Consider the following 27,426-nt stretch of genomic DNA (forward strand, 5'->3'; position numbering starts at 1 on the left):
TCACATTTTGATGTATTGGCATCAAATTGCCGCCTGCTGCAAAGCCACCCTGAGGCCCCTTTTAGGGTGAGAAGGGCAGGATTATTATACACTGACAAAACAGACAACTGTACCTAGATAGAGGTGTATATATAGGCTTTCCCATCTTCGGCGTCTTGGAGTCTGTGCTCAATTCCAGCCACTGGGGGGTGGGGGGTGGGTGCTTTTGCTCTATCTTCCCTGCTGAAGAGCTTTGTTCGTAAACTTCCTCCTTGATCAAATTGCTGGCATTTTCCTGGCATTTTCTTATGGGTGCCTTAAATACCTCCCCAATATAAAGCGATACCTATTTATCTTCTCAGATTGCTGTTTTTGGAACTGCTTAGGTTGGCAGAAACTGGACTAAACACCAGGAGCTCACCCCAACCCAGGCTTCAAATATTTCTATAGGCAAGCTTTACTACAGCTGGCGGTTAACCTGCCATGCTAAAGCCCGGCCCAACATACCAGAAATCAACAAAATCAACTAACTCAAAGTTTCTCAAAAGCAGACAAAGCATGAGGCACAAGGCCCAGAGGTTGCTCCCCTCCCTTGAAGTCCTAAAACCTTTGCTTCCTCTGGCACTCACACTTGATGCAAAACTCTGCTCGTATATCAAAACAAAACCTGGGCTGAGAGATGGCTCTTAACTCAAAGGTTCCACTGTATGATCATCCGGCAGCTGCAGCCATGTTTCCTTGCTTTGGAGGCAAAGGAGGGAGAGTAATATGAGCATGGCAGGGCTTTGGAAACTCAAGAGAAACCAGCCAAAGGGTCTGGAAAAGGTCTGGGTTTTGGAGTTGAGTTGGAGGCCAAGGGAGGCTGTTGTGGCCAAGGCAAAGTGAGTCAGAGGTAAAAGCACCAGTGACCGAGAAAAGCAGAATGAGCCAAAGACCACAGGTCCCATTCCCAGGCTAATAATAATAATAATAATAATAATAATAATAATAATAATACTTTATTTATACCCCGCCACCATCTCCCCAAGGGACTCGGAGCCAAGCCCAACAACACATCAATAAAAACAACAGGGAATAAGCAAAATAAACAATATAGTTAATATAACTCACACAGAGACAATAACACACAAGGATTTAAAAACCTATGACTGGGCCAGATGTAATAGTTAAAACTTTAAAAATAAATGCTGGACATGAACAGAGGATGTATCTAGTAGGAGGGTTTTAAACGAAAAGTAGAGAGCAGCCCAACGGGTAGTTAAAGTGCTTCTCAGGATATTTTGCAGGGAATTGTTTCCCACACTGGAACAGCCATGTTTTCAGGCTTCTCCTAAAGACTGCCAATGTGGGGGCTTGTCTGATACCCTTGGGGAGTGAGTTCCAGAGTCGGGGGGCCACCATAGAGAAGGCCCTCTCCCTCGTTCCCACCAATCGCGCCCGCAAAGGAGGTGGGAGCGAGAGCAGGGCCTCTCCAGATGATCGAAGAGATCGCGTGGGTTCGTACACAGAAATGCGGTCACGCAGGTAGGTGGGTCCCAAACCGTTCAGGGCTTTGTAGGTAAGAACCTGTGCCTTGAATTGGGATTGGAAAATGAACGGCAGCCAATGGAGCTCCTTAAACAGGGGGGTTGACGCGCCCTGTAAGTCGCCCCAGTTAGTAACCTGGTTGCCGCCCGCTGGACCAATTGAAATTTCCAAGCCGTCTTCAAGGGCAGCCCCACGTAGAGTGCATTACAGTAATCCAGTTTGGAGGTGACTAAGGCGTGGACAACCCTGGCCAGATCCAACTTCACGAGGTACAGACGCAGCTGGTGTACGAGTCTTAATTGTGCGAAGGCCCTCCCAGCCACCGCCGACGCCTGAGCTTCAAGCGTTAGCGATGAGTCTAGGACAGTGGTTCTCAGCCTTCTTAATGCCGCGACCCCTTAATACAGTTCCTCATGTTGTGTTGACCCCCAACCATAAAATTATTTCCATTGCTACTTCATAACTGTAATTTTGCAACTGTTATGTATCATCATATGAATATCTGATATGCAGGATGTATTTTCATTCATTGGACCAAATTTGGCACACATACCCAACATGCCCAAATTTGAATACTGGTGGGGTTAGGGGGGGTTGATTTTATCATTTGGGAGTTGTAGTTGCTGGGATTTATAGTTCACCTACAATCAGAAAGCATTCTGAACTCCACCAACGATGGAACTGAACCAAATGTGGCACACAGAACTCCCAAATGACATGCCCAAATTTGAATACTGGTGGGGTTGGGAGGAGGGGGGTTGATTTTGTCATTTGGGAGTTGTAGTTGCCGGGATTTATAGTTCACCTACAATCAAAGAGCATCCTGGACTCCACCAATGATGGAATTGAACCAAACTTGGCACACAGAATTCCCATGACCAAGAGAAAACACTGGAAGGGTTTGGTGGGCACTGACCTTGAGTTTTGGAGTTGCAGTTCACCTACATCCAGAGAACACTGTGGATTCAAACAATGGTGTATCTGGACCAAACTTGGCACAGATACTCAATATGCCCAAATGTGAACACTAGTAGATTTTGGGGGAAATAGACCTTGACATTTGGGAGTTGTAGTTGCTGGGATTTATAGTTCACCTACAATCAAAGAATATTCTGAACCTCACCAATGATAAAATTGGGCCAGACTTCCCACCCAGAACCCCCCATGACCAACAGAAAATACTGTGCTTTCTGATGGTCTTTGGCGACCCCTCTGACACACCCTCGTGACCCCCCTCGGGGTCCCGACCCCCAGGTTGAGAACCACTGGTCTAAGAGGACACCCAAGCCTTCAGGGGGAGTGCAACCCCATACCCCGATCCGGCTTACGATTGACCAGGAGGACCTCTGTCTTGTCAGGATTGATCCTCAGCTTATTCATCCTCATCCAGACAACCACAGCGGCCAGGCACTCATCCAGTACCCGAGGGGCTTCCTTGGAATTAAGTGGAAAAGAGTAGTAGAGTTGGGCGTCAGGCTAACTAACCTACTTTCAGCAGCCAGCTAGAGAGAGGGAGGGAGGAAGGGAAGGAGGGAGGGACAAGCCTGGGGCTGGGTTAAACTACTTGAGCAGATGAGACTTAGCTTTAAATCCACAAGTAAACACTGCTGCTGCTGCTCTGCATTCAGCACATACAAAGGGACAGACCTGCCCTCCGCCAGCCGTTGTGCTCAAAACCCTTTGGCCAGAGCCATCACAGCTCCCAGAAGAAGCCAGTCTATTTGCCGGCATGTTTTTTTTGTGGTAGTGTGCGATATTCATGAGCTGTCTTTTCTCCTTTCCTATTTCTGTCTCCACTGTTTGTTTGAAGGTCCTTGATTGCTAGAAGACATTCGTTCAGTTAGAAAAACGAAGGCATTAAGATGAGGATGGGGCAGCAATTCCTCCTGTCCCTGCTTTTGGGAGCCATTGTCACACTTCAGTGCAAGGTAAGAGACCAGGGGGGTTATTTTTGTGTATGTGCATGTTTACCCCCAGTGGCGCAGTGGGTTAAACTGCTGAGCTGCTTAACTTGCTGACTGAAAGGTCGCAGGTTTGAATCCTGGGAGCGGCGTGAGCTCCCGTTGCTAGCCCAACTTCTGCCAACCTAGCAGTTTGGCAAAAAAACAAAACAAAACAAAAAAACCAAAAAAAAAAAAACCACAAAAAAAACATGTAAATGTGAGTAGATCAATAGGTACTGCTCTGGCAGGAATGTAACGGCGCTCCATGCAGTCATGCTGGCCACAGAGTCTCTGCAGGGAATAGGGCTTTAAAAGGCTTTCTTTAAAATTTTAGCATGTGGACAATTTCAACAGAAAGGAGGAAATCATGAAAATGAACAAAATCTGGCTACCAGTATTAAAAAAACTCTAAAATTGCAACAGCACAACAACAGAGAGGAAGCAGGCAGGGACATCTAATTACCTCTCAACAAAAGTTTGCTCCAGGCACAGTCAGCCCATTGTATGCTAATCAAGGTGGTCAGTAGAAACATTCACACCTAGCTCCAGAAGACAAGAGTCCTTTGTCTCACCCTGGTCTTTCCACAAATATATAAACCCTTTTTCCTAGTTCCAACAGACCTCACTACCTCTGAGGATGCTTGCCATAGATGCAGGCGAAACGTCAAGAGAGAATGCCTCTAAACCATGGCCATACAGCCCGAAAAAACCTACAATAACCCAATTTAAGACTATTTATTTATTTACACTATTTCTATCCCAACTTCTGCCAACCTATCAGTTCGGAAAAAAAAAGAAAAGAAAACATGCAAATGTGAGTAGATCAATAGGAACTGCTCTGGCAGGAATGTAATGGCTCTCCATCCCGTCATGCTGACCACAGACTCTCTGCAGGGAACAGGGCTTTGAAAGGCTTTTAAAAATTTTTCAGACTATTTATTTATTTATTTATTTGCGCTATTTCTATCCCGCCCATATCAGCCCAAAGGTGACTCAGGGTGTCTGTCGGAACCTAGACGCCTTTAAGAGCTAGACTCAGTAGTATGTCCAAAAGAATAGTTTATTGATACAAAGCAAAAGAGACTCAGAGACCCTTGCTTCAGTGTCTCTGGTCAAAAACTCAAAAGTAGCAGTAAATTTAGCTTGAAAAGCAAACTAAAGCAATAATCCAGATTATCCAGGAAAAATGATTATCACTGAAATTAAAATGGCTGGCCAAAACATGAATAACCTTAGATATGCAGATGATACCACTTTGATGGCTGAAAGCAAGGAGAAGCTGAGGAGCCTTAGAACTAAGGTGTAAGAAGAAAGTGCAAAATCTGGGTTGCTTGCTGTTGTTCATTCGTTCAGTCATTTCCGACTCTTCGTGCCTTCATGGACTAGTTCACACCAGAGCTCCCTGTGGGTCGTCACCACCCCCAGGTCCTTCAAGGTCAATCCAGTCACTTCAAGGACGCCATCCATCCATCTTGCCCTTGGTTGGCCCCTCTTCCTTTTTCCTTCCATTTTCCCCAGCATCATTTTCTTCTCTAAGCTTTCCTTTCCTCTCATGATGTGGCCAAAGTACTTCATCTTGGCCTCCTTCCCTCCAATGAACAGTCGGGCTTTATTTCCTGAAGTATGGACTGGTTGGATCTTCTCACAGTCCAAGGCACTCTCAGCACTTTCCTCCAATATCACAACTGCAACTGCTTGGTTGCAGTTATGCATAAAAAAACTAAGATTATGGTAACCAGACTGATTGATAACTGACAAATAGAGGGAGAAAAACATGGCAGCAGTGACAAACTTTGTACTTCTGGGCACCAAGATGACTGCAGATGCAGACTGCAGCTAGGAAATCGAAAGACGTTTCCTTCTTGGGAAGAGAACAATGACCAATCTCAATAAAATAGTGAAGAGTAGAGACATCACACTGACAATGAAGGTCCACATAGTTAAATCAATGGCGTTCGCCGTAGTAACGTATGGATATGAGAGCTGGACCTTAAGAAAGGCTGAGCGAAGGAAGGTAGACACTTCTGAACTGTGGTCTTGAAGGCAAATTCTGAGAGTGCTTTGGACTGCGAAAAAATCGAACCAGTCCATCCTCTAGGAAGTAATGCCCGACTGCTCACTGGAGGGAAGGATATTAGTGGCCAAAGATGAAGTACTTTGTCCACATAATGAGAAGTTAGGAAATCTTGGAGAAGAGAATGATTGTGGGGGAAAAGGAAGGAAAAAGGAAGAGGGGCCGACCAAGGGCAAGATAGATGGATGTTATCCTTGAAGTAACTGTCTTGACCTTGGAGGAGCTGGGGGTATCTATAGTCAACAGGAAGCTCTGGTGTGGGCTGGACCAGGAGGTCATGAAGAGTCAGAAGTGACTGAATAAACAACAAAGGTTGCCACAAATCATGTTTAGCATGACTTTTTTGTGGCAAGGCATGTCTTTAATTTGTTGGGTTGTTGTAGGTTTTTCCGGGCTATATGGCCATCTTCTGGAGGCATTTTCTCCTGACGTTTCGCCTGCATCTATGGCAAGCATCCTCAGAGGTAGTGAGGTCTGTAGGAAGTAGGAAAATGGGTTTATATATCTATGGAATGACCAGGGTGGGACAAAGGACTTTTGTCTGCTGGAGCTAGGTGTGAATGTTTCAACTGACCACACTGATTAGCATTTAATGGCTTGGAAGTGCCTGGGGGGAATCTTTTGTTGATCTTTAATTTGTTCTTTTCTCTTGGCAGGAGCTTTCCGTTCGCAGTAAACGAGGGACACGGGGAGCCTCACCATCAAGAAGAGGTAAGCAACTAAGAGGGGGTTCTGATTCCAGAATTGGTGCTGAGCCAGAAAAGTGGAAACCCACATCATGTAACGGTTTCAGTCTTGGAGTCTAGCATATCAGGGTTGAAATTCATACTTGGTCGTAGAAACCCACTGTCCCTTTATGCCCCCATAAATCACTGACAGTATCAAGTGAAACAAACCAATTTTAAATGGCTGCATCATGACTTTACCTGTCATGAATTGACATTGTGGCCTGGTCCTTAGAAGTTGGGAATGGATGCCCTGAGGTCCGTCTTCTAAGAGGAACTTCCTCTCTTTTGATCATAGTCTTATGCAAAGACCAGACGACTCAACAGGTGTATCAGCAGAGGGAGAGTTGGCTACGGCAAGCGAACCGACACATTGAATATTGTCGGTGTGAGAGCAGAGGCATCTTCTGCCACACAGTGCCTGTGGAAGGTGAGTCCTAGATATGTATCCAAAACCATGGTAGAGCTCTGTCTACTTTATCTCTCACCCTATTGAAACCTTGGGTTTGCCAGTTTGGGAAGGATCTTAGCCAGAGAACATTAATGCTTCCTTATGCTGCAACCCTCAGGATTACATAAGCCGCCTTGAGTCCCCTTCAGGGTTGAGAAAGATGGGATACAAGCATGATAAATAAAAATAATAATCAATAAATGTTGTCAAAGGGATTCCATGTTAGCCCTCATCATTTTAATAAAACACTGACATGTTTTTTGGGCGAGTGGGCTTAGACCCTCCTCATAAATGTACAGATTATAAGCAGCAGCGTGACCCAGCACCAGTAGCCCAAAGTGATGAAAAGAACAAAAACACACAGGTCAATTAAAACTAATTTAAAACTTGGGCGAGATAAAAAGAGACAGATTATTTGCGGAGGAGAGCTCATTGTAGCCGGGGTTGGGGAATCAAGCTTTCCCACAGAGGGGGGACGACATATACTCCAATGACAGAAGGTTGAGGCTAAGCAGTAATGTGGGACTGTATACCTACTCTCCAAAGGCGCAGCGGAAGAGCCAGGTTTTAAGATCCTTTTTAAAGGTTTCTAGGGTAGGGGCTTTCCTAATGTCTCCAAGTAGTGAGTTCCAAAGTTGGGGAGCCACAGAGGAGAAACCTCTCTCCCTTGTGCTTACCAGGCGAGCTTGTGATGCTGGCAGGGGCGAAAGAAGGGCCTCCCCAGATGAACGGAAGGCCCAAGATGGTACATGGAGGGAGACACCTACTTAATTTTTTATTTATCTGACAATGTGTCAGGTCCAACCCAAGACATTTTGCTACCCAAAAGAGTGGCAAATAGAGTACCCGCTTCATATTACCTAAGGTAGTGTTGCAAAATAAGGTTACACTGCCAGAATTGGGATATGAGGTTGCCATCTTGGACAAATAGGTCATGCGATATGAGTATCTGTGGTGCTTTCCATCTCCTGCTGCCTGGAGATGTCAAAGAGGGAATATGGGAACTTCTGCATGAGATTGGGAGACCTACAAAGAAAAACTGAAATACTCTTGTTCTTTATCTGACAGGCTGTTTGAAGCCACGGTGTTTCAATGGAGGCCGCTGCCAAGAGCCATTATACTCATCTAACCTTTTCATCTGTTTGTGTCCCCCGGGCTTTTTGGGGAAACACTGTGAAATTGGTGAGTTGCTGTGAGAAGTCAGTTATAGGTGCTGCATCAGGAGACAGTGTGTTCATGGTTCTACCAGATGGGCCAGAAGGCACTCAACGGGATGAGACTCAACCCATCTGAAATACAGCACTGGGGGATATTCTGTGGATGATATAGAGTGCCATAAAGACCAATCGGTGTGTGTATATGAGGGTAAATTGGGCTCAGATTCTCACTAGAAGTCTAAGTGACTAAACTAAGACTATCATGTTTTGTGTAATTGTGAGATAATGCAACTCATTGGGAAAAAATAAACACATGGTAAAGTGGGAGACCGTTCGACATGTGGATTGATGTAGCCCTGAATTTGCCAAACCTAAGCAGGGCTATGTATTGTTGAAGGCTTTCGTGGCTGGAATCGCTGGGTTGTAGTGAGTTTTCTGGGCTCTATGGCCATGTTCCAGAAGCATTCTCTCCTGACGCTTCACATGCAGGCATCCTCAGAGGTTGTGAGGTTTTTTGGAAATTAGGCAAGTGGGGTTTATATATCTTGGACATTCCACAGATATAGTACGAGTAGTAGGCTGCAATTTTTAAGAATGTTAATAGGTTCTTCCCATGAATGTATTGTCGAAGGAGAAAGGAGATTCCATCTGAACATGAGGAAGAACTTCCTGACTGTGAGAGCTGTTCAGCAGTGGAACTCTCTGCCCGGAGTGTGGTGAAGGCTCCTTCTTTGGAGGCTTTTAAACAGAGGCTAGATGACCACCTGCCAGGGGTGCTTTGAATGCAATATTCCTGCTTCTTGGCAGGGGGTTGGACTGGATGGCTCATGAAGTCTCTTCCAACTCTATGATTCTATGAAGGCTTTCGTGGCTGTAATCTCTGGGTTGCTGTAAGTTTTTCAGGCTGTATGGCCATGTTTCAGAAGCATTTTCTCCTGACGTTTTGCCTGCATCTATGACACGCATCCTCAGAGGTTATGAGGTCTTTTGGAAACTAGGAAAATGGGGTTTATATATCTGTGGAATGTCCACGGTGGGAGAGAGAACTCTTCTCTGTTGGTGGTAGGTATGAATGTTTCAATTGGCCACTGAAAGAGAAGCCACTGAAATCCACAAGCATGTGGACAATTTCAACAAAAAGGAAGAAACCATAAATGAACAAAATCTGGCTACCAGTATTTAAAAAACCTCTAAAATCATAACAATAAATAAAGAACAACATTCAAAAACAGGGAAGCAGGCGAAATGTCAGGAGAGAGTACTTCTGGACCATGGCCATACAGCCCAAAAAACCTAACAGAATTTCCCTATGAAATTTTGCAAAAGCCAATGACCGGGGAATTGAGAAAAGAGGACGGTACTGACACTACTTCTTTGCCACCTTTAATTCAGACACCAAAGCTACTTGCTACCAGGATGCAGGAGAAACCTACCGTGGGATGTGGAGCATCACAGAGACAGGAGCCAACTGCTTAAACTGGAACAACAGCGCCTTGATCAATAAGCGGCACAACGCACGCCGGCCAAATGCCATGGTGCTGGGGATTGGCAACCATAACTATTGCCGGTGAGAAAATGGACCACTTTTTCTTTGCATCCAAACTTGACCATTCACTTTCTTTTAACATGATGTTTTCTTGTATCGAAATCTGCACCTGGACGTCCTACAATTCCTAACAGGCCCCTTCCTTTCCCCGTCTATCTAGAATCTCAGTGTGTCTGTGTGTGCGTGTGTGCGCGCGTGTATGTATCTGTATGTTTATATATATATCATTGTACGAAATGCATTTATTTGGGCATTCCTAACATTTTGCATCTTATTTCATTTTTCCCCCCCAGAAACTTGAGTGAGTCTGGCAAAATACTTATTGCATAAGAATACATATTTTTCTTCTTCTCTCTTTAGGAACCCAGATAAGGACCACAAGCCCTGGTGCCACAGTTACAAAGGGAGAAAATATACCTGGGAACACTGCAGCATCCCTTCCTGCTCTGACAGTAGGTTTAAGGCCCAGCTTGCATTGGGAATATTTTTGAGTGGGACAGCGTTAGACAGTAGAGTAAGGCTAGTTTCTATAACTCAAGGTCATGGCAATTGTCATGGACGTCAGGGCAGTGGCAGTTGGGTTTCGCCCTTTAGTAAAGGTTTCCCCTTGACACCTCCAAGGTCATGTGCCTGGCAGGACTGTATGGAGTGCCGTTACCTTCCTGCCTGAGCCGTACCTGTTGATCTACTCACATTTTTTTGAACTGCTAGATTGGCAAAAGCTGGGACTAACAGTGGGGGCTCACCCCCTCCCCAGATTCGAACCGCCAACCTTCTGGTCAGCAAGTTCAGCAGCTCAGCAGTTTAACCAGGCCACCAGAGGGACTGGCATGACTGTATGGAGTGCCGTTACCTTCCGGCCTGAGTAGTACCTGTTGATCTACTCACATTTTTTTGAACTGCTAGGTTGGGAGAAGTTGGGGCTAACAGTGGGAGCTCACCCCTTCCCCAGATTCGAACCACCAATCTTGTGGTCAGCAAGTTCAGCAGCTCAATGGTTTAACCAGGCCACAAGAGGGACTGGCATGACTGTATGGAGTGCCGTTACCTTCCTGCCTGAGCGGTACCTGTTGATCTACTCACATTTTTTTGAACTGCTAGGTTGGTAGAAGCTGGGGCTAACAGCGGGAGCTCACCCCCCTCCCCAGATTCAAACCGCCAACCTTCTGGTCAGCAAGTTCAGCAGCTCAGCGGTTTAACCAGGCCACCAGAGGGACTTTTAAGGTTAGGGCAATTATTACAATGGAACTGATATTGGAATTGATTCAACGTTTTTTTTTTAAATTTCTCTGTCACAGAAAAGCATACGTGTTTTTCTGGAAGGGGCACAGACTACAGAGGTGGGTACAGCCACACACGCTCGGGTGCCACTTGCCTGAGATGGGACTCCCAGATCATTGCCAAAAAAGTCTACACTGCTTTAAACATTAATGCACAGCAGCTCGGCCTTGGGAGCCACAACTTCTGCCGGTAAGGAGATCCTTTCCTTTATCCTTTAGTTAAATTAGACATGAGCAAACTTTGGCCCTCCAGGTGTTTTGGACTTCAGCTGAAGTCCAAAACACCTGACCAAAGTTTGCCCAGCCCTGGGTTAAACTCTAAAACAATCCACTTTTGCTTCTCTTTGCAGGAATCCTGACAATGACACCCAGCCATGGTGCCATGTTCTCAAGGGCAGGCAGCTCAAGTGGGAATATTGTGACGTACCAGTCTGTTGTAAGTGGTATCTTCTCTTTCTTCTCAAGCGCAGAAGCCAACAACAACAAAACTTTATTTATATTCCGCTCTATCTCCCCAAGGGGACTCAGAGTGGTTTCCAAGTAACATAATCAATACATACAAGAAAAACGGCATAAACATAAAATTAACAAGACAATATAAGCATTAAAACCACAATAGCACATATATTTAAAATAATCATGCCTGATCAAGGCAGTTTAAAAAGGCCGGGCTGGGCAATTTTAGAGGGCCTGGGAAATTAGGTAGAGTCTATGGCTGTACATTTCCAGGGCCTAAGAGAAGAGAGTGACCTGGGTAATTGGAAGACGAAGATATGGCCAATTTCAACAGTATCTGGGGCTGAGCTAAAACTAGTCGTTCTCAAAGGTTTGTTGAAGACTCTTATGAAAGGACTCTCCTTTCATAAGAGTCTTCAGGCTCTTATGAAAGGAGGGGAGGGATGGGGCCTGTCTTATTTCTCTAGGAAGGGCATTCCAGAGGCATGGGGCCACCACCGAGAAGGCCCTCTCTCTCATCCTCACCAACCGTGCTTGTGACGGTGGTGGGATTGAAAGGAGGGCCTCCCCGGAAGATCTTAAAGTTCATGCCAGTTCGTATCGGGAGATGCGATAGTGAAGATAGGCGGGGCCCAAACTGTTTACGGCTTTATAGATCATAACCTGCACCTTGAATTTGGCTCAGCAACTTATTGGCAGCCAGTGAAGCTGTTTTAAAAGGGGCGTTGTATGCTCCCTATAGTTTTCTCCAGTAAGGAGCCTGGCTGCCACCTGTTGTACCAGTTGGATCTTCCGGGCCGTCTTCAAGGGCAGCCCCACGTAGAGTACATTGCAATAGTCCAATCTGGATGTAACCAAGGCGTGGACCACGCTGGCCAAGTCAGACTTCACGAGGTATGGTTGCAGCTGGTGCACAAGTTTAAGTTGTGCAAAGGCCCTCCCGGCCACCGCCAACACCTGAGCATCAAGTGACAGCGTTGAGTCCAGGAGGACCCCCAACCTGGATTCACAGAAGGCCCTATTTCCAGCTTGTAAAATGGTCATCAATTCTGGAAGCTGAAGCTATGGACCTGTGCCCTCAGGGGGAGTGTAACCCCGTCGAGCACAGGTTGCCACCCAATACGCCGGTCGGCCACACCACTGACCAGGAGGACCTCTGTCTTGTCTGGATTAAGCTTCAACCACTTACTGGGCCTGCAAAGGTACCAGTGGATATGTGGCTTGAAACTTTAATACCTGGATTTCCAGGTATTTGGGCCTCCAATTCACAGAAGGCCCTATTTCCAGCTTGTACAATGGTCATAAATTCTGGAGGCTGAAGTCCAAAACACCTAGAGGTCGACAGGTTGAAGATGTCTGGTTTAGAAGGAATAACCATTTAGCTTTCCATGTGGTATACCTTGTCAGAAATATTCAAAATTAACTAGGTATTTTTAATTAGGAAAAATGTAAGTCAAGCACTGAAAGGGTTAAGTGGATGCAATGACTCCGCAAAAGCTGCAGTTCTGTATAAGCAGGCGTACCTGTAGCTTAGTAGCTGTCAGTCTGAGGTATACCTCAGTGGGAAAAAGGTGTCAGTCTGTTAGGCCTTAGTCTGTGAGAGAAGCCTCTGTGTGAGGTAGGTCTTAATCTGTGAGAAGGCAGAGTGTGAGAAGGCCTGGTGTGAGAAGCTTTGGTAAGAGAAGCCCTGGGTTGAAGGCCTCGCGTGTAAAGCTGTGTGTAAAGCTCCAGTGTAAGTTCTATGTAAAAGGAAGCTCTGTGAAAGCGAAGCATGAGGAAGAATCCCAGCGTGGAAGCAATGAAGGACCATTAGAAGAGCTGTTCAGCAGTTGAACTCTTTGCCTCAGAGTGTGTTGGAGGCTCCTTCCTTGGAGGCTTTTAAGCAGAGGCTGGATGTGTCAGAAATATTAAAAATTGACTAGGTATTTTTAATTACAAAAATGTGAGTCAAGCACTGACAGGGTTAAATGGATGCAGGGACTCAGCAAAAGCTGTAGTTCAATATAAGCAGGCGTGCCTGTAGCTTAGTATGCCTCGTGTTAGTTGCCCTCAGTTTGAGGTAGGCCTCAGTTTGAGGTAGGCCTCAGTGTGTGAGAAGGCTTCGCTGAGAGAAGCCCCAAGTTGAAGTCCTCATGTGTAAAGCTCCAGTGTGAAGGCTGCTGTGTGTAAAAAGCTACTGTGTGAAGCTCCTGTGTAAGTTTAGTGCGAGAAGGGGCTCTGTGAGAGTGAAGCTGTTTATCTGCATGAGAAAGAACCCCAGGAAGCAAAGAAGGAAATATAAATAACGTTATTTGTGTTAATATTCTTGTAAATAGTGCAACCATATTATTTTACTACAAAGAAAAGCCTCCTAAGGAAGAGATGATGATGATGATGATGATAATAATAATTTTATTTTTTTATTTTTTTTGTCGTGTCAGGAGTGACTTGAGAAACTGCAAGTCGCTTCTGGTGTGAGAGAATTTGCCGTCTGCAAGGACGTTGCCCAGGGGACGCCCGGATGATTTGATGTTTTATCATCCTTGTGGGAGGCTTCTCTCATGTCCCCGCATGAGGAGCTGGAGCTGATAGAGGGAGCTCATCCGCCTCTCCCCCGATTCGAACCTGTGACCTGTCGGTCTTCAGTCCTGCCAGCACAGGGGTTTAACCCACTGTGCCACCGGGGGCTCCTATAATAATAATAATAATAATAATAATAATAATAATAATAACTTTATACCCCGCCACCATCTCCCCAAGGGACTTGGAGCTGCTTACATGAGGCCAAGCCCAACAGTACAGCAATAAACAAAAGCAATCAACAAAAACAATAAATACAATACAATTAATATAAATCACATATAAACCAATAAACAATAACACACAAGGATTTAATAACCTATGGCCAGGCCAAATGTAATAATTTAAAAAATAAAAAATAAACTGGACCATGTCCATACAGATAACATTGGTCTGTGTGTTTTTGTTCTTTTTGTCACTTTTGGCTACTAGTGCTGGGTCACGCTGCTGCTAATAAGTTACTTTGCTGTGCATTTATGAGGAGGGTCTTTTGTTAATAAGCCCACTCGCCCAACAGGATGGTCATCTGTTGGGGCTGCTTTGATTGTGCTTTTCTTGCCTGACCAAATGAGCCTTGGGGTCTCTCCTAACTCTATGATTCTATGTCACTAATAGGATGCCAGCCATGGCCAGCAGATCATAGTTCTTTCTCTATATTCTTCCCTCTTCCACCTGCCTTTGCAACCTGCAGCCACCTGTGGATTGAGAAGACAGCAAGTGGCCCAGTTCCGGATCAAAGGAGGCCTCTTCTCGCACATACAGTCCCACCCGTGGCAGGCGGCCATTTTCATCAGGTCCCGGCAAGCGGACGGCTTTATCTGTGGAGGGATTCTGATCAGTTCCTGCTGGGTCCTCTCAGCTGCCCACTGCTTAGAACAGAAGTAAGGGAAATTTCCTGTGCGTCTGCTTCGGACTTCCTGCCAGCCTTGAAGTCATTTGAAAGCAAAGGCAACCTGCTCATCTAATGACTGAGAGTGCTGTCATTGGTAACTGATTTGGATCTGAGTTTGGAAAAATTACTTTTGGAGAACGGTTCTCAGAAATTGGTTATGCTGGCTGGAGGCTTCTGGGAATTGTTGTTTTTGTCATCTTTATTTATTCTCTGCCAAAATAGACTTTGGAAGGGGCCTTGTTGGAGATATATTCCCAAGGGTTATATTGTTAGAAATATTAAAAATTAACTAGGTATTTTTAATTACAAAAAATGTGAGTCAAGCACTGAAAGTAGGTTCTTGTGGGTTTTTTCGGGCTATATGGCCATGTTCTAGAGGCATTTTCTCCTGACGTTTCGCCTGCATCTATGGCAAGCATCCTCAGAGGTAGTGAGGTCTATTGGAGTTAGGAAAATAGGTTTATATATCTGGAATGACTGGGGTGGGGCAAAGAGCTCTTCTCTGCTGGAGCTAGGTATGAATGTTTCAACTGACCACCTTCATTAGCATTTGAAGGCCTGGCTGAGCCTGGGGGAATCTTTTGTTGAGAGGTGTTAAGATGTGCCTGGTTGTTTCCTCTCTGCTGTTTTGCTGTTGTAATTTTAGAGTTTTTTAATACTGGTAGCCAGATTTTGTTCATTTTCATGGTCTCCTCCTTTCTGTTGAAATTGTCTGTTGAAATTGAATGCTGATGAAGGTGGTCAGTTGAAACATTCACACCTAGCTCCAGCAGAGAAGACCTCTTTGCCCCACCCCAGTCATTCCACAGGTATATAAACCCATTTTCCTAACTCCAACAGACCTCACTACCTCTGAGGATGCTTGCCATAGATGCAGGCAAAACGTCAGAAGAAAATGCCTCTAGAACATGACCATATAGCCCGAAAAAACCCACAAGAACTTAGTGATTCCAGCCATGAAAGCCTTCGACAAAGCACTGAAAGGGTTAAATGGATGTAATGACTCAGCAAAAACTATAGTTCTATATAAGCAAGTGTGCCTGTAGCTTAGTAGGCCTCAGTGGGAAGGCCTGAGGTAGGCCTCATAGTAGGCCTCAGTGTGGAGGTCTGGTGTAGAAAGGCCTGGTGTGAGAAAGCTTCTGTGAGAGGAGCCCCAGGTTGAAGACCTTGTGTGTAAAGCTCCAATATGAAGGCTGCTGTGTGTAAAAAGCTACTTAGTTCACCTCAGTGTGAGAGATGCCTCAGTCTGAGGTAGAGAAGTGTGAGAAGGCCTCTCTGAGAGAAAGGCCTCAGTGTGTGAGGGCCTGGTGTGAGAAGCTTTGGTGTGAGAGAAGCCCCAGGTTGAAGGCCTTATGTGTGAAGGCTGCTGTGTGTAAAAAGCTACTGTGTGAAACTTCTGTGTAAGTTCAGTGTGGGAGGAGGCATGATGGCCATGTATAAATATGTGAGAGGAAGTCATAGGGAGGAGGGAGCAAGCTTGTTTTCTGATGCCCTAGAGCAGGGGTCCTCAAACTATGGCCCGGGGGTCGGATATGGCCCTCGAAGGTCATTTGCCCAGCCCTCGCTCAGGGTCAACCTAAGTCTGAAACGACTTGAAAGCACACAACAACAACAACAATAACAACAACAACAACAATCCTATCAGCCAAAAGCAGGTCCACACTTCCCATTGAAATACTAATAAGTTTATATTTGTTAAAATTGTTCTTCATTTTAATTATTGTATTGCTTTTAAGTGGTTTTTTTTTTTGCACTACAAATAAGATACGTGCAGTGTGCATAGGAATTCATTCATGTTCTTCATTTTAATTATTGTATTTTAAGTGTTTTTTGCACTACAAATAAGATATGTGCAGTGTGCATAGGAATTCATTCATGGTTGTTGTTTTTTTTTTTGTCAAATTATAATCCGGCCCTCCAACAGTTTGAGGGATTATGACCTGGCCCTCTGTTTAAAAAGTTTGAGGACCCCTGCCCTAGAGAGTAGGACGCGGAACAATGGCTTCAAACTACAAGAAAGGAGATTCCATCTGAACATTAGGAAGAACTTCCTGACTGTGAGAGCTGTTCAGCAGTGGAACTCTCTGCCCTGGAGTGTGGTGGAGGCTTCTTCCTTAGAAGCTTTTAAACAGAGGCTGGATGGCCATCTGTCGGGGGTGCTTTGAATGCAATATTCCTGCTTCTTGGCAGGGAGTTGGACTGGATGGCCCATGAGGTCTCTTCCAACTCTATGATTCTATGATCTGCATGAGAAAGAAGCCCAGCGTGGAAGCAAAGAAGGAAATATATATGTTATGGAAACCTTGTTTTTGTAAATAGTGCAACCATATTATTTTATGACAAAGAAAGGCCTCCTAAGGTAGAGATAACATTGGTCTGCATGCTTTTTGTTCTTTTTATCACTTTGGGCTACTGGTGCTGAATCACACTGCTTCTAATAAGTTACTCTGCTATACATTTATGGGGAGTGTCTTTTGTTAATAAGCCCATTCGTCAGCGTATACAACACAGAAGCCAACCAAAAAAAAGTGTGACTTGTCACTCTTGCATAGTAGCAATGAGAATGACACAGAGAGCCGTTCAGCAGTGGAACTCTCTGCCCCGGCGTGTGGTGGAGGCTCCTTCTTTGGAAGCTTTTAAACAGAGGCTGGATGGCCATCTGTCAGGGGTGATTTGAATGCAATATTCCTGCTTCTTGGTGGGGGTTGGACTGGATGGCCCATGAGGTCTCTTCCAACTCTTTGATTCTATAATTCTATGACAAGCTTCTTACTTCACAAGTAGCCTCCAAAGTGCTTTTCTGTTTTGCAGCACTGTAACCAGCCGCCTCAAAGTTGTGTTGGGCAGGACTTCCCGAGTGAAGCCTGAAAATACCGAACAGGTGTTCCAAGTGGAGAAATTCATCTTGCATAAAGAGTTTGCTCCTTCAACGTTTGACAACGACATTGGTAAGGCCTTCCCTCCTGCTTCCGTGTTTGTGGGCTTGCGGACGCCATTTCCAGGTTCTTGGCCTTCACTCTCCTTTGCTTCTTCTTTGTTTGCCAGCACTGCTGAAGCTGAAATCCGTATCTGAAGAGTGTGCAGAAGAAACTGAGTCAGTTCGCCCAGCCTGCCTCCCTGATCCTGGGCTCAAGCTGCCCGAATGGACTGAATGTGAAGTCTCCGGTTACGGCAAACACGAGGAATGTAAGCACAGGACTCTAAATTATGCTTTAGTACAGGCATGGGTAAACTTCAGCTCTCCGGGTGTTTTGGACTTCAAATCCCACAATTCTTAACAGCCGATAGGAGTCGAAGTCCAAAATACCTGGAGAGCCGAAGTTTGGCCATGCCTGCTTTAGGCCGAGGTGGTCGTATAGGTTGTTGCTATATGACTCCACCTGTAAGAATCAACCTGTATTTGGGGACTTCTCCACATTGGAAGTAGAAACAGAGTAGAAGGTAAAAACTGACCTAGTGCTACCCATCCCTCTAGTGCAGTGGTTCTCAACTTTCCTAATGCCGTGACCCCTTAATACATATTGGTGTGATGCACAACCACAAAATTATTTTTGTTGCTGCTTCATAACTAATTTTGCTTCTGTTATGTATTGTAATCAAATCAAATCATTTATTTCGGTCATTCACCAGCACAGGAAATAGAGTCACATTTTCATACAAACTTAGTATGTTTGGTACATTAAAAATATAAATATAACTACTGAAGCACAATATGGGTGAGGGAGTAGAAGGGAAGGGGAAACAGGGTAAAAACATACAATGCCCAGATCCATCACCAAATTTTATAATGTAAATATCTGCTATGCAGGATGTATTTTCATTCACTAGACCAATTTTGGCACAAACACCCGGTACGCCCAATTTTGAATACTGGTGGGGTTGTTGGGGGGCTTGATTTTGTCATTTGAGAGTTGTAGTTGCTGGGATTTATAGTTCACCTACAATCAATGAGCATTCTGAACTCCACCAACGATGGAATTGAACCAAACTTAGCACACAGAACTCCTATGACCAACAGGAAATACTGGAAGGGTTTGTGGGCACCTTGTTTTTTGGAGTTGTAGTTCACCTACATCCAAAGAGCACTGTGGACTCAAACAATCATAGGTGTGGACCAAACTTGGCACAAATACTCAATATGCCCAAATGTGAACACTGACCTTGACATTTGGGAGTTGTAATTGCTGGGATTTATAGTTCACCTACAATCAATGAGCATTCTGAACCCCACCAATGATAGAATTGGGCCAAACTTCCCACACAGAACCCCCATGACCAACAGAAAATGCTGTGTTTTCTGTTTGTTTTTGGTGACTCCTCTGGCACCCACTCCAGTGGTCTCACCCCCCAGGTTTGGAAACACTGCTGTAGTGTGCAAAACAAATATAGTTCAGGCAAACGAAACAAGATCAATAACAGACTGCATTAAAAGGAATGCATATATTTGAGCTTTCCTGGACGCCAACATGTTATCATAACTTCACAATACTATGAGCAGTATTGTAATACTGCTTGACTTTGCTTTGTAGTAGCCTTTGTTTGGGCTCCCTAGTTGTGCTGCAGGTTAAACTGCTGAGCTGCTGAACTTGCTGACTGAAAGGTTGGCGGTTCAAATCCAGGGAGCAGGGTGAGCTCCTGCTGTTAGCCCCCGGCTCCTGCCAACCTAGTAGTTTGAAAACATGCAAATGGGAGTAGATCGGTAGGTACTGCTTCTGCGGGAAGGTAACGGAGCTCTGTGGAGTCATGCCAGCCACATAACCTTGGATGTGTCTACGGATAACGCTGGCTCTTCGGCTTTGAAATGGAGATGAGCACCACCTTCCAGAGTTGGACACGACTAACCTTTACCTCAGTGCTTCTCATGGGGGTTCTGTGTGAGATGTTTGGTCCAATTCTATTGTTGTTGGAGTTCGGAATGCTCTTTGATAGTAGGTGAACTATAAATCCCTGCAACTACAATTCCCAAATGTCAAGTCTATTTTCCCCAAACTCCACCAGTATTCACATTCGGGCATATTGGGTATTTGTGCCAAATTTGGTCCAGTGAATGAAAATACATCTTGCATATCAGATATTTACATGACAATTCATAATCGTAGCAAGATTATAGCTATGCAGTAGCAACGAAAATAATTTTATGGTTGGGGTGACCACAGCATTGGGAACTGTATTAAGAGGAGGTTGAGGAACACTGCTTTACCTCTAAATGGACTTTGTTTGGGAAGGGGGCAGCTTCAGTTTGGCTTTTGTACTTGCTAGCATTCAGGTTGACCCGTGTTAGAATAGAAATTGCCACCTCCTAGATTTCGTTTTGTGGTTCTGGAAAAAAATGTCTTGGTGATAAATCAACCCTAAATAAACTTATCTCCTTTCCTGGATTTGATTTAGAAGAAAAGTTCAGTGAGTTAGATTCCTATCTAGTTATTAATTGGCCTGTGTAATGGTGTTTACACCAGAACGGCATCTGCCTTCTATTACAGCATGTCTGAGTCCCCCAAGACATGGCTCTCCACTCATCCCATCCTAAGCTTTCTGAAAAATCCCCTTCTCGTTTTCAAATATCTGTGCCGTGCTTTTCCTTTTTTTAAAAAATGTTGTTTTATTGTTTTTCCCACTCCCATCCTCCCCTCCTTGTACATGCAATTTATACATCAAACTACAGAAGTTACATTTGAAATATCTCAGTCTTAATTTTTCTACTCCACATCTTAACACATTCTCTAAATAATTCCTAACTGGTTCCCACATTCTCTTAGTTATTGTAACCTTTTCAATTTTATCTGTATTATTCCATTTGCAATTTATTATGTCCACATTTAACATATTAACTATATAGTTATACCAATTAGTCAATGTCCTTTTGTTTTATCTTTCCAACCCCTCACTAAAACAATTTGTGTACATGCTATTAATTTGTCGACCAATTTTTTCCTTTTGTATATTCTTCACTCCTGTTATCCATGCATGTAGTACATTTCTATTACCTATTACTGTTTGTAAATTTAACATTCAATTGATTTCTCCTTCAGTCATTCTCCAGTATTCTTGCACTTGATCACATTCCCATATTACATGATTAAACACCCCTCTTTGTTGACAGCCATGCCAACACCTATCCTTGATCCCTGGTACAAAGCGTGAAAGTTGTGAAGGAGTTCTGTACCATTTTTGTAACATTTTCCTTCTTGCTTCCCGTAATACATGATACTTTTCTTTTGCTATATTACTTATTTCCCTTTGGATGTCCTCCCTCTCAATTTCCATGTCCATTCTCCATGTTTGAAAAATGTCCTCTATTATTTCTTCTTTTACTGTTATGATTTGTTCATACAGATCTCCTGCCACTTTCTTCTCCTCAAACATTTCCTAATCACCTTCTCAAAAGGACTATCCTGTTCTCTAATTTTTCCCTCCGTCTAAAAATTTCCTGTCTTATAGCCCATCTTTGAATCCAGTTCCCTGACCCAATCTACTTCTGAATTTCTTTCTGTTCTACAGGGTTTCCATCCTCTGTATACAAATCTTCCACTAACCTTTTCCCTCTACTTTCAATTAATCTCAATGTTCTGCCTATAATTTCATTGAGATCATTGTTACATTGTTATAATTAATTTGCCATCTTATTCTTATTGCCTGGATTTAACTTCTTTCCTTTTTTCCACACTTTTACTGTTCCTTTAAAGCAGCGGTTCTCAACCTGGGGGTCGCGACCACCAGGGGGGTCGTTGGGCCATTTTTCGGGGGTTGCGAAGGCACCTCGGTTAACCCAGTTCCCTCTACAAAATGGCTGCCGGCCCCTGTGCCAGCCAAACTGCCAGGCACTCCAGGTCGGCTACTCCTCTTCCCACAATCCTTCTCCTCCTCCAGCTGGCCATGAAGGAAGAAGAGGAGGAAGAAGAGGAGAAACCATGGAGGGCACGCAGGGGCCGCTGCCGCTGTTTCTCCTCTTCTTGCTCCTCTTCCAACTGGCCCTCGAGGAGGGGGAGAAGGAAGAAGAGAAGGGGCGCTGTGCTTCTCCTCCTCTTCCTTCTCCAGCTGGCCCTCAAGGAGGAAGAGAAGGAAGAAGAGGAGAAACTGCAGCAGTGTCTCTTCTCCTCTTCTTCTTCCTCTTCCTCCTCGATGGCCAACTGGAGGAATGCAATGATGAAGTAGCATTCTGAACCCCACCAATTATACAATTGGGCCAAACGTCTGACACAGAACCTCCACGATGAACAGAAAATACTGTGTTTTCTGATAGTCTTTGGCGACCCCTCCTACAGGGGTCCCGACCCCTAGGTTGAGAAACTCTGCTGTAAAGGATCCAAAGAGCCTTATTCTTTAAAGATATAGTGTGTGTGTAGTGGACATAGAGAAAGTCCTCAAAACGTCAGAAAATCGCTCCCCTGTAAGCAAAAGCATTCCTCGATAACTCACCTTCCCTTTCTCTCAACAGTTTCTGCTTTCTTCTCGGAGCGCCTGAAGGAAGGGCACGTGAGACTGTATCCAGACAACCTCTGCACACCCGAACAACTTCATAACAGGACTGTCACTGAGAACATGCTCTGTGCAGGAGACACCAGGCAGCTGGATGACGCCTGCAAGGTAAACCCACTTCCAGCATCTTTAAAAATCTCCTTATTAAGAGCATGGATGGGCAGAGGGTGGCTTATGGGTGACAAAAGTTGGTTGGGTGACAAAAGTTGGATCTAAGAGCCGTATGCAGACGCATACGGCTCTTAGATCCAACTTTTGTCACCCAACCAATAATAATAATACCACTTTATTTATATTCTGCTCTATCTCCCTGACGGGACTCAGAGCGGATTTCAACATACACAGATAGGCAAACATTCAATGCCTTTAATTCAATGGAATAGCAATGACATACAAATAACACAGAGCAAAGATAAAGATTTCCCCTTTCTGAAGGCGGAGCTCAATTCTGGCCATGGGGTGGTGCTCTTGTTCCATTTCCAAGACAAGGAGCCTGTTCTCCATAGACAGCTATATAATAATAATAATAATAATAATAATAATAATAATACTTTATTTATACCCCACCACCATCTCCCCAAGGGACTCGGGAGCGGCTTACATGAGGCCAAGCCCAACAACACATCACAACAGAAAAGCAATAACAACAATACAAAGCAATACAAAATAATATAAATCACATATAAGAATAACACACAGGATTCAAAAGCTTATTGCCAGGCGAGATGTAATGATTTAAAATTTAAAAAATAATGCTGGGTATGACAAGATAGGATATATCTCATAAGAGGGTTTTCAAAAAAGCGAGGGTTTTAAAAAGTGAGGGGTACAGTCCAACACAACCCAATAGTTAAAGTGCATTTGTAAGGACATTTTGCTGGGAGTTATTCCTTTATTCCGGGAAGGCACACTGGAATAGCCACGTTTTCAGGCTCCTCTTAAAGACTGCCAATGTTGGCGCATGCCTGATATCCTTTGGAAGCGAGTTCCAGAGTCGGGGGGCCACCACTGAGTAGGCCCTCTCCCTCGTCCCCACCAATGGCGCCTGTAAGGGAGGCAGGAGCGTGAGCAGGGCCTCTCCGGATGATTGAAGAGATCGTGTGGGTTCGTACACAGAAATGTGGTCACGTAGATAGGTGGGTCCCAAACCATTCAGGGCTCTGTAGGTAAGAACCTGCACCTTGCATTGGAAGATGAACGGCAGCCAATGGAGCTCCTTAAACAGGGGGTTTGACCACTCCCTGTAAGTCTCACCAGTTAGTAACCTGGCTGCCGCCCATTGTACCAGTTGAAATTTCCGGGCCGTTTTCAAGGGCAGCCCCACATAGAGTGTATTACAGTAATCCAGTGTGGAGGTGACTAAGGCATGGACCATCCTGGCCAGATCCGACTTCACGAGGTACGGTCGCACCTCCTGGTCATGTTATTTATTTCCTTTATTTCCTTCCCGCAAATGTGAACTACTCACATTTGCATTTTTTCGAACTGCTAGGTTTGCAAGAGTTAGTGCTAACAGCAGGAGCTGATCCCGTCTCACAGCTTTAGGCCAGCAGATTGAACAGTTGAACAGTTTAACCTGTTGCGTCACTGTGGCCCCACTGTAACTGGTATATCACAATCCCCTCCCCTAAATTTTTAAAGCATTGGTCACGATTTGGGTACTTTGTGTGTTAGAAAAAGTGCAAAAAGGTGCATGAAATCATACCAAATTCATCCCACTTCATAGAACTTCCATACTCCCATATTTTTCTGTTTCCATCTGTTCCTTTTTGTTGAATATTTATTCCATTTTACACATTGTGGTATATCAGTTACGGATGGTCCCCAAGTTAAGAACGGGGCTGAGATAACAGGAAGTGAGAGAAAGCTATCCCTCAGAAGAGAAGTTCACTCCTGGAAGAGTTATTATTATGGGGAAAAGGGTTCTTCACTGAAGCTTTATTTCCTAACCCTTCTTTCTACAAGCCAAATTTTCCAAAATCCAATGATCACAGGGACATGAAATCTTTTGAACGGGGCACAGACTGCAAAATAAACATCACAGGAGTGTTCAACCTTCCCTATGCTATCCAAAGTTTCATTCAGATTTTAGCCAGAGCACCATTAAGTATCCATTTACCTAGGTCAAATTACGATATATTTTGTACATTTATGCATCCTCTTGGAATCCAGCATGTATTGTGTCTTACCGGCCAATAAAATGAACTAGCAAGACCATGAGGATGCATAAAATATAATGCATACATACACAAACTATAACATACATTGACATGAGTAAATGGATGCTTAATGGTTGCATTGCAAAACAAAAACATATCAGTCTTGTAGAGCAAAATTCTCTCTTTCAGGTGATACTGTTTACAAGCATATTCAGGTAGACTCTTTTTTAATAATTGACTTTGAACTTTGGTAGATTTTACCATTTGCCAAATTTGAAGAGATCCTGCAGGGCGGCTATAGATGCTGGATAGTTGCAAATCTGGCAGTATGATGTCCAGCCCAAGCATCATGCTTGGTCAAAATTTCAAGTCCGTATCTTTGTTTACATGGAAATTTTTGCAGTCCGAATATTAGTCACAATGCTCTCGACATATTTTGTGTACTCTTTGATTCACTTCGTTTGACTGGATTTTGCATCCATAATGTTAAAATTAATTTCATCGGAATCAGCAGAAAAAAAACTGTCTTGGATTTCAATTTATTAGCCATTCTTATATATTTAGTTTCAATTTTAAATTTTAAATGTCATGTGCACGCAGACTGACTACTCTTCAGATAAGTGTGGCTACCGCCAAAATTTGCAGTTTTAAACTTGGGAAGTTTCCCGTTGGGGCCTGCGCAGGTGCAGACACTCCACACGTTTGCATTCACAGAGTCCACGAAGAAAAAAAAATGTAGCAATGACATTTCAAGAAAGTGGGTTGCCTTTTGGAAGGTTGAATGCCAGCAATTATGCCACATGGTCATTTAAAATTATTACTTTTTTGTTAAGAGGCAATTTGTGGCAAGTAGTGGAGAATCCCCCAGAAAAAGAAGGAGAAGATGATGATGATTGAGGGTAGATCAGCGTGCAAAGACTTCTATCATATTGGCATTAGAGGATAGTCCAGGCTTTCTAGGAATATTATAGGCATGACTGCAGTAAATTATACAAATGAAGAGCTGTTGCTCATTGCTTTGTTTTTGTTCCTTTCTTGCAGGGAGACTCTGGAGGCCCTCTGGTTTGCCTGAAAGATGACCGGATGATTCTCGTGGGGATCGTCAGTTGGGGAGTGGGCTGCGGGAAGAAAGATACCCCTGGCGTCTACACGAATGTGGTTCGCTATCTGGATTGGATTCAGGAGAACACAAAGGCCTGAGCCTCATCGCCCTTCACTTGCTCCAGGATCTCTTTGGCAGAAGGGGAACTTGCACAAGACACTGGTCTCACGTGAATCCCACTAAGCCAATGGCATTTGTGAGAGGGGGCACACTTGGCTAAAGTTTGGAGACAGTTCTTTTCTATGGACTACCATCTCCAAAATCACCCAAGTGGCCATGCTGGATGAGGCATGATAGACGTTATAGCCATGCTGAATGTCCTGGCTCCAAAATAAGTATCTGGCAGCCAAACCTTTGGTCGATCATTTCATCAAGAGGGCAGGTTAGCATTCTGGACTTTGTGGCCTGCCCAGAATGAAGAAACAAGGCCATTACAAGGTCCGAGGTACAGAAGAGACTTACAGCTTGGAAAAGTTCCTTTTTTGAACCACATCTTCAAGTACCCCCTCCCAGAAAACTTTCCAAGCTCTGAAGAGATTTCTGGCAATAGAATTGCCAAAAAGCCCTCTTTATTTATTGAATGACGAGGGTTATCTGGAAAGTAAGGTTACAAGGCTCGTAGGTCTCACAAGGAATTTTCTCGGGGGAAGTTGGCATCACTGCCGTGTAGCGGGAAACCAGCGAAAGTGAACGAGCAGGTCTAGTCATCAGTAGCTCATCAACTGGCGTTGTGGTGAAGGTTAGAGATGAGCGTCCTCGTTCTGTTTCCCTCCAAGTGCAAAGTTTGAGCTGTAATACGCTACATTCATCGTGAAATTGTTTCAGCTTATGGAGAGGACATAATGTGAAGACAACACGTGACAAAATGGGTACGGAATATATTGTGAGACCAGGAAGAAACTTCACAGAGCCATCCAAAACAAATGTTGTGGGATGCCAAAGGTGGCAATTTGTCCCCTTCATGACAATGCACGTCCACACACCACTCATGCAACACAAAAGTTGTTGACTTCCTTTGGTTGGGATGTTTTAAGCTACCTCTCTCACAGCCTCCATCTTGCATCCAGTGACTATAATCTGTTTGCTCAATTGAAGGAACACCTGAGTGGAAAACACTTTTCTGACAACAGCAAGGAAAAAATCAAAGGGATGAACTGGCTGGAAAAGGCGGAGGGGAGACTTCTATGACACAGGCATCCAAAACATGTCCCACAGATGACAAAATGCATTGAACTCAATGGTCATTATGTGGAAAAATAATGTAATACCTATGCTAAAATCCATGTAAGTTAAAATATATTCATTCTTTATATATATATTTTTAATCTTGTCACCTTGCTTTCCGGATAACCCTCGTATTTTTTTTTATGGGGACCACACTTCAACCCAAACAAGTCTTATTTCAACTAAGCTGCTGTTTCAGCTTTTTTGGATCGTTTTCACATTTCCCTCTCCTTGCAAAGAGAGATTATATTTACGAGGCCATAAAGATCAGCGAGCATGCGGCAAATGTGGAAGTGTACTTCATCAGTGTCGCAGATGGACGGTGAAGCGACAGCTCCCCTGGTGGCCGAAAAAATGGAATGTTAAATAGCCTCTGACTGTCTTATGTATTGTGCGTCTAAGGCATTGAATGTTTGTCTGTATATGTACATTGTAATCCGCCCAGAGTCCCCTGCGGGGTGAGAAGGGTGGAATATAAATACTGTAAATAAATAAATATTTAATATTTTGTTTAGGGGAAAAAATGTTGACATTTTTCAATCTGTGCGTGAATGGCTATCGTCTGATGCTTGAAAAGTCTGGTTTAATGTCTCTTGTGTGTATTCAGTGCATTAAACTACATTAATTGAATAGAATTTGTCTTAGAATTTGTTGGTATTTAGCATACCTGGTGGCGCAACAGGGTTAAACCGCTGAGCTGCTGAACTTGCTGACTAAAAGGTTAGTGGTTTGAATCCAGGGAGCAGGGTGAGCTCCCGCTATTAGCCCCAGCTTTTGCCAACCTAGCAGTTTGAAAATATGTAAATGTGAGTAGATCAATAGGTATCGCTTTGGCGGAAAGGTAACGGTGCTCCATGCAGGCACGTTGGCCACATT

At 44.2% G+C, this 27,426-nt stretch overlaps 1 protein-coding gene and 1 long non-coding RNA gene across 3 annotated transcripts in view; one reads left to right on the plus strand and one right to left on the minus strand.

Moving 5' to 3' along the window:
• LOC132782409 (uncharacterized) overlaps positions 1 to 3,048 on the minus strand; it is a 38,645-nt gene extending 35,597 nt beyond the window's left edge. The window contains exon 1 of the long non-coding RNA XR_009632081.2: positions 2,835 to 3,048. This is a non-coding gene — a long non-coding RNA (uncharacterized lncRNA). The remainder of the gene's footprint in view (positions 1 to 2,834) is intronic.
• The window catches only part of PLAT (plasminogen activator, tissue type), a 44,407-nt gene extending 17,257 nt beyond the window's left edge, over positions 1 to 27,150 (plus strand). Inside the window, exons 2-14 of one of the 2 annotated variants that reach the window (XM_060787189.2) lie at positions 3,317 to 3,434; positions 6,180 to 6,234; positions 6,547 to 6,678; positions 7,768 to 7,881; positions 9,249 to 9,423; positions 9,763 to 9,854; positions 10,701 to 10,872; positions 11,033 to 11,118; positions 14,389 to 14,578; positions 17,401 to 17,537; positions 17,635 to 17,775; positions 22,025 to 22,173; positions 25,266 to 27,150. In XM_060787189.2, the coding sequence (XP_060643172.2) occupies positions 3,369 to 3,434; positions 6,180 to 6,234; positions 6,547 to 6,678; positions 7,768 to 7,881; positions 9,249 to 9,423; positions 9,763 to 9,854; positions 10,701 to 10,872; positions 11,033 to 11,118; positions 14,389 to 14,578; positions 17,401 to 17,537; positions 17,635 to 17,775; positions 22,025 to 22,173; positions 25,266 to 25,424 (1,668 nt within the window). In that variant the 5' untranslated portion in view covers positions 3,317 to 3,368 and the 3' untranslated portion in view covers positions 25,425 to 27,150. Of the gene's footprint in view, positions 1 to 3,054; positions 3,435 to 6,179; positions 6,235 to 6,546; positions 6,679 to 7,767; positions 7,882 to 9,248; positions 9,424 to 9,762; positions 9,855 to 10,700; positions 10,873 to 11,032; positions 11,119 to 14,388; positions 14,579 to 17,400; positions 17,538 to 17,634; positions 17,776 to 22,024; positions 22,174 to 25,265 lie in introns of those variants that run through there. The other variant, XM_060787188.2, reaches the window with a different exon arrangement.
• Positions 27,151 to 27,426: the final 276 nt, after the last annotated feature.

The sequence above is a fragment of the Anolis sagrei genome, chromosome 7 (genome assembly GCF_037176765.1).
Source record: "Anolis sagrei isolate rAnoSag1 chromosome 7, rAnoSag1.mat, whole genome shotgun sequence".
Classification (NCBI taxonomy): Eukaryota; Metazoa; Chordata; class Lepidosauria; order Squamata; family Dactyloidae; genus Anolis; species Anolis sagrei.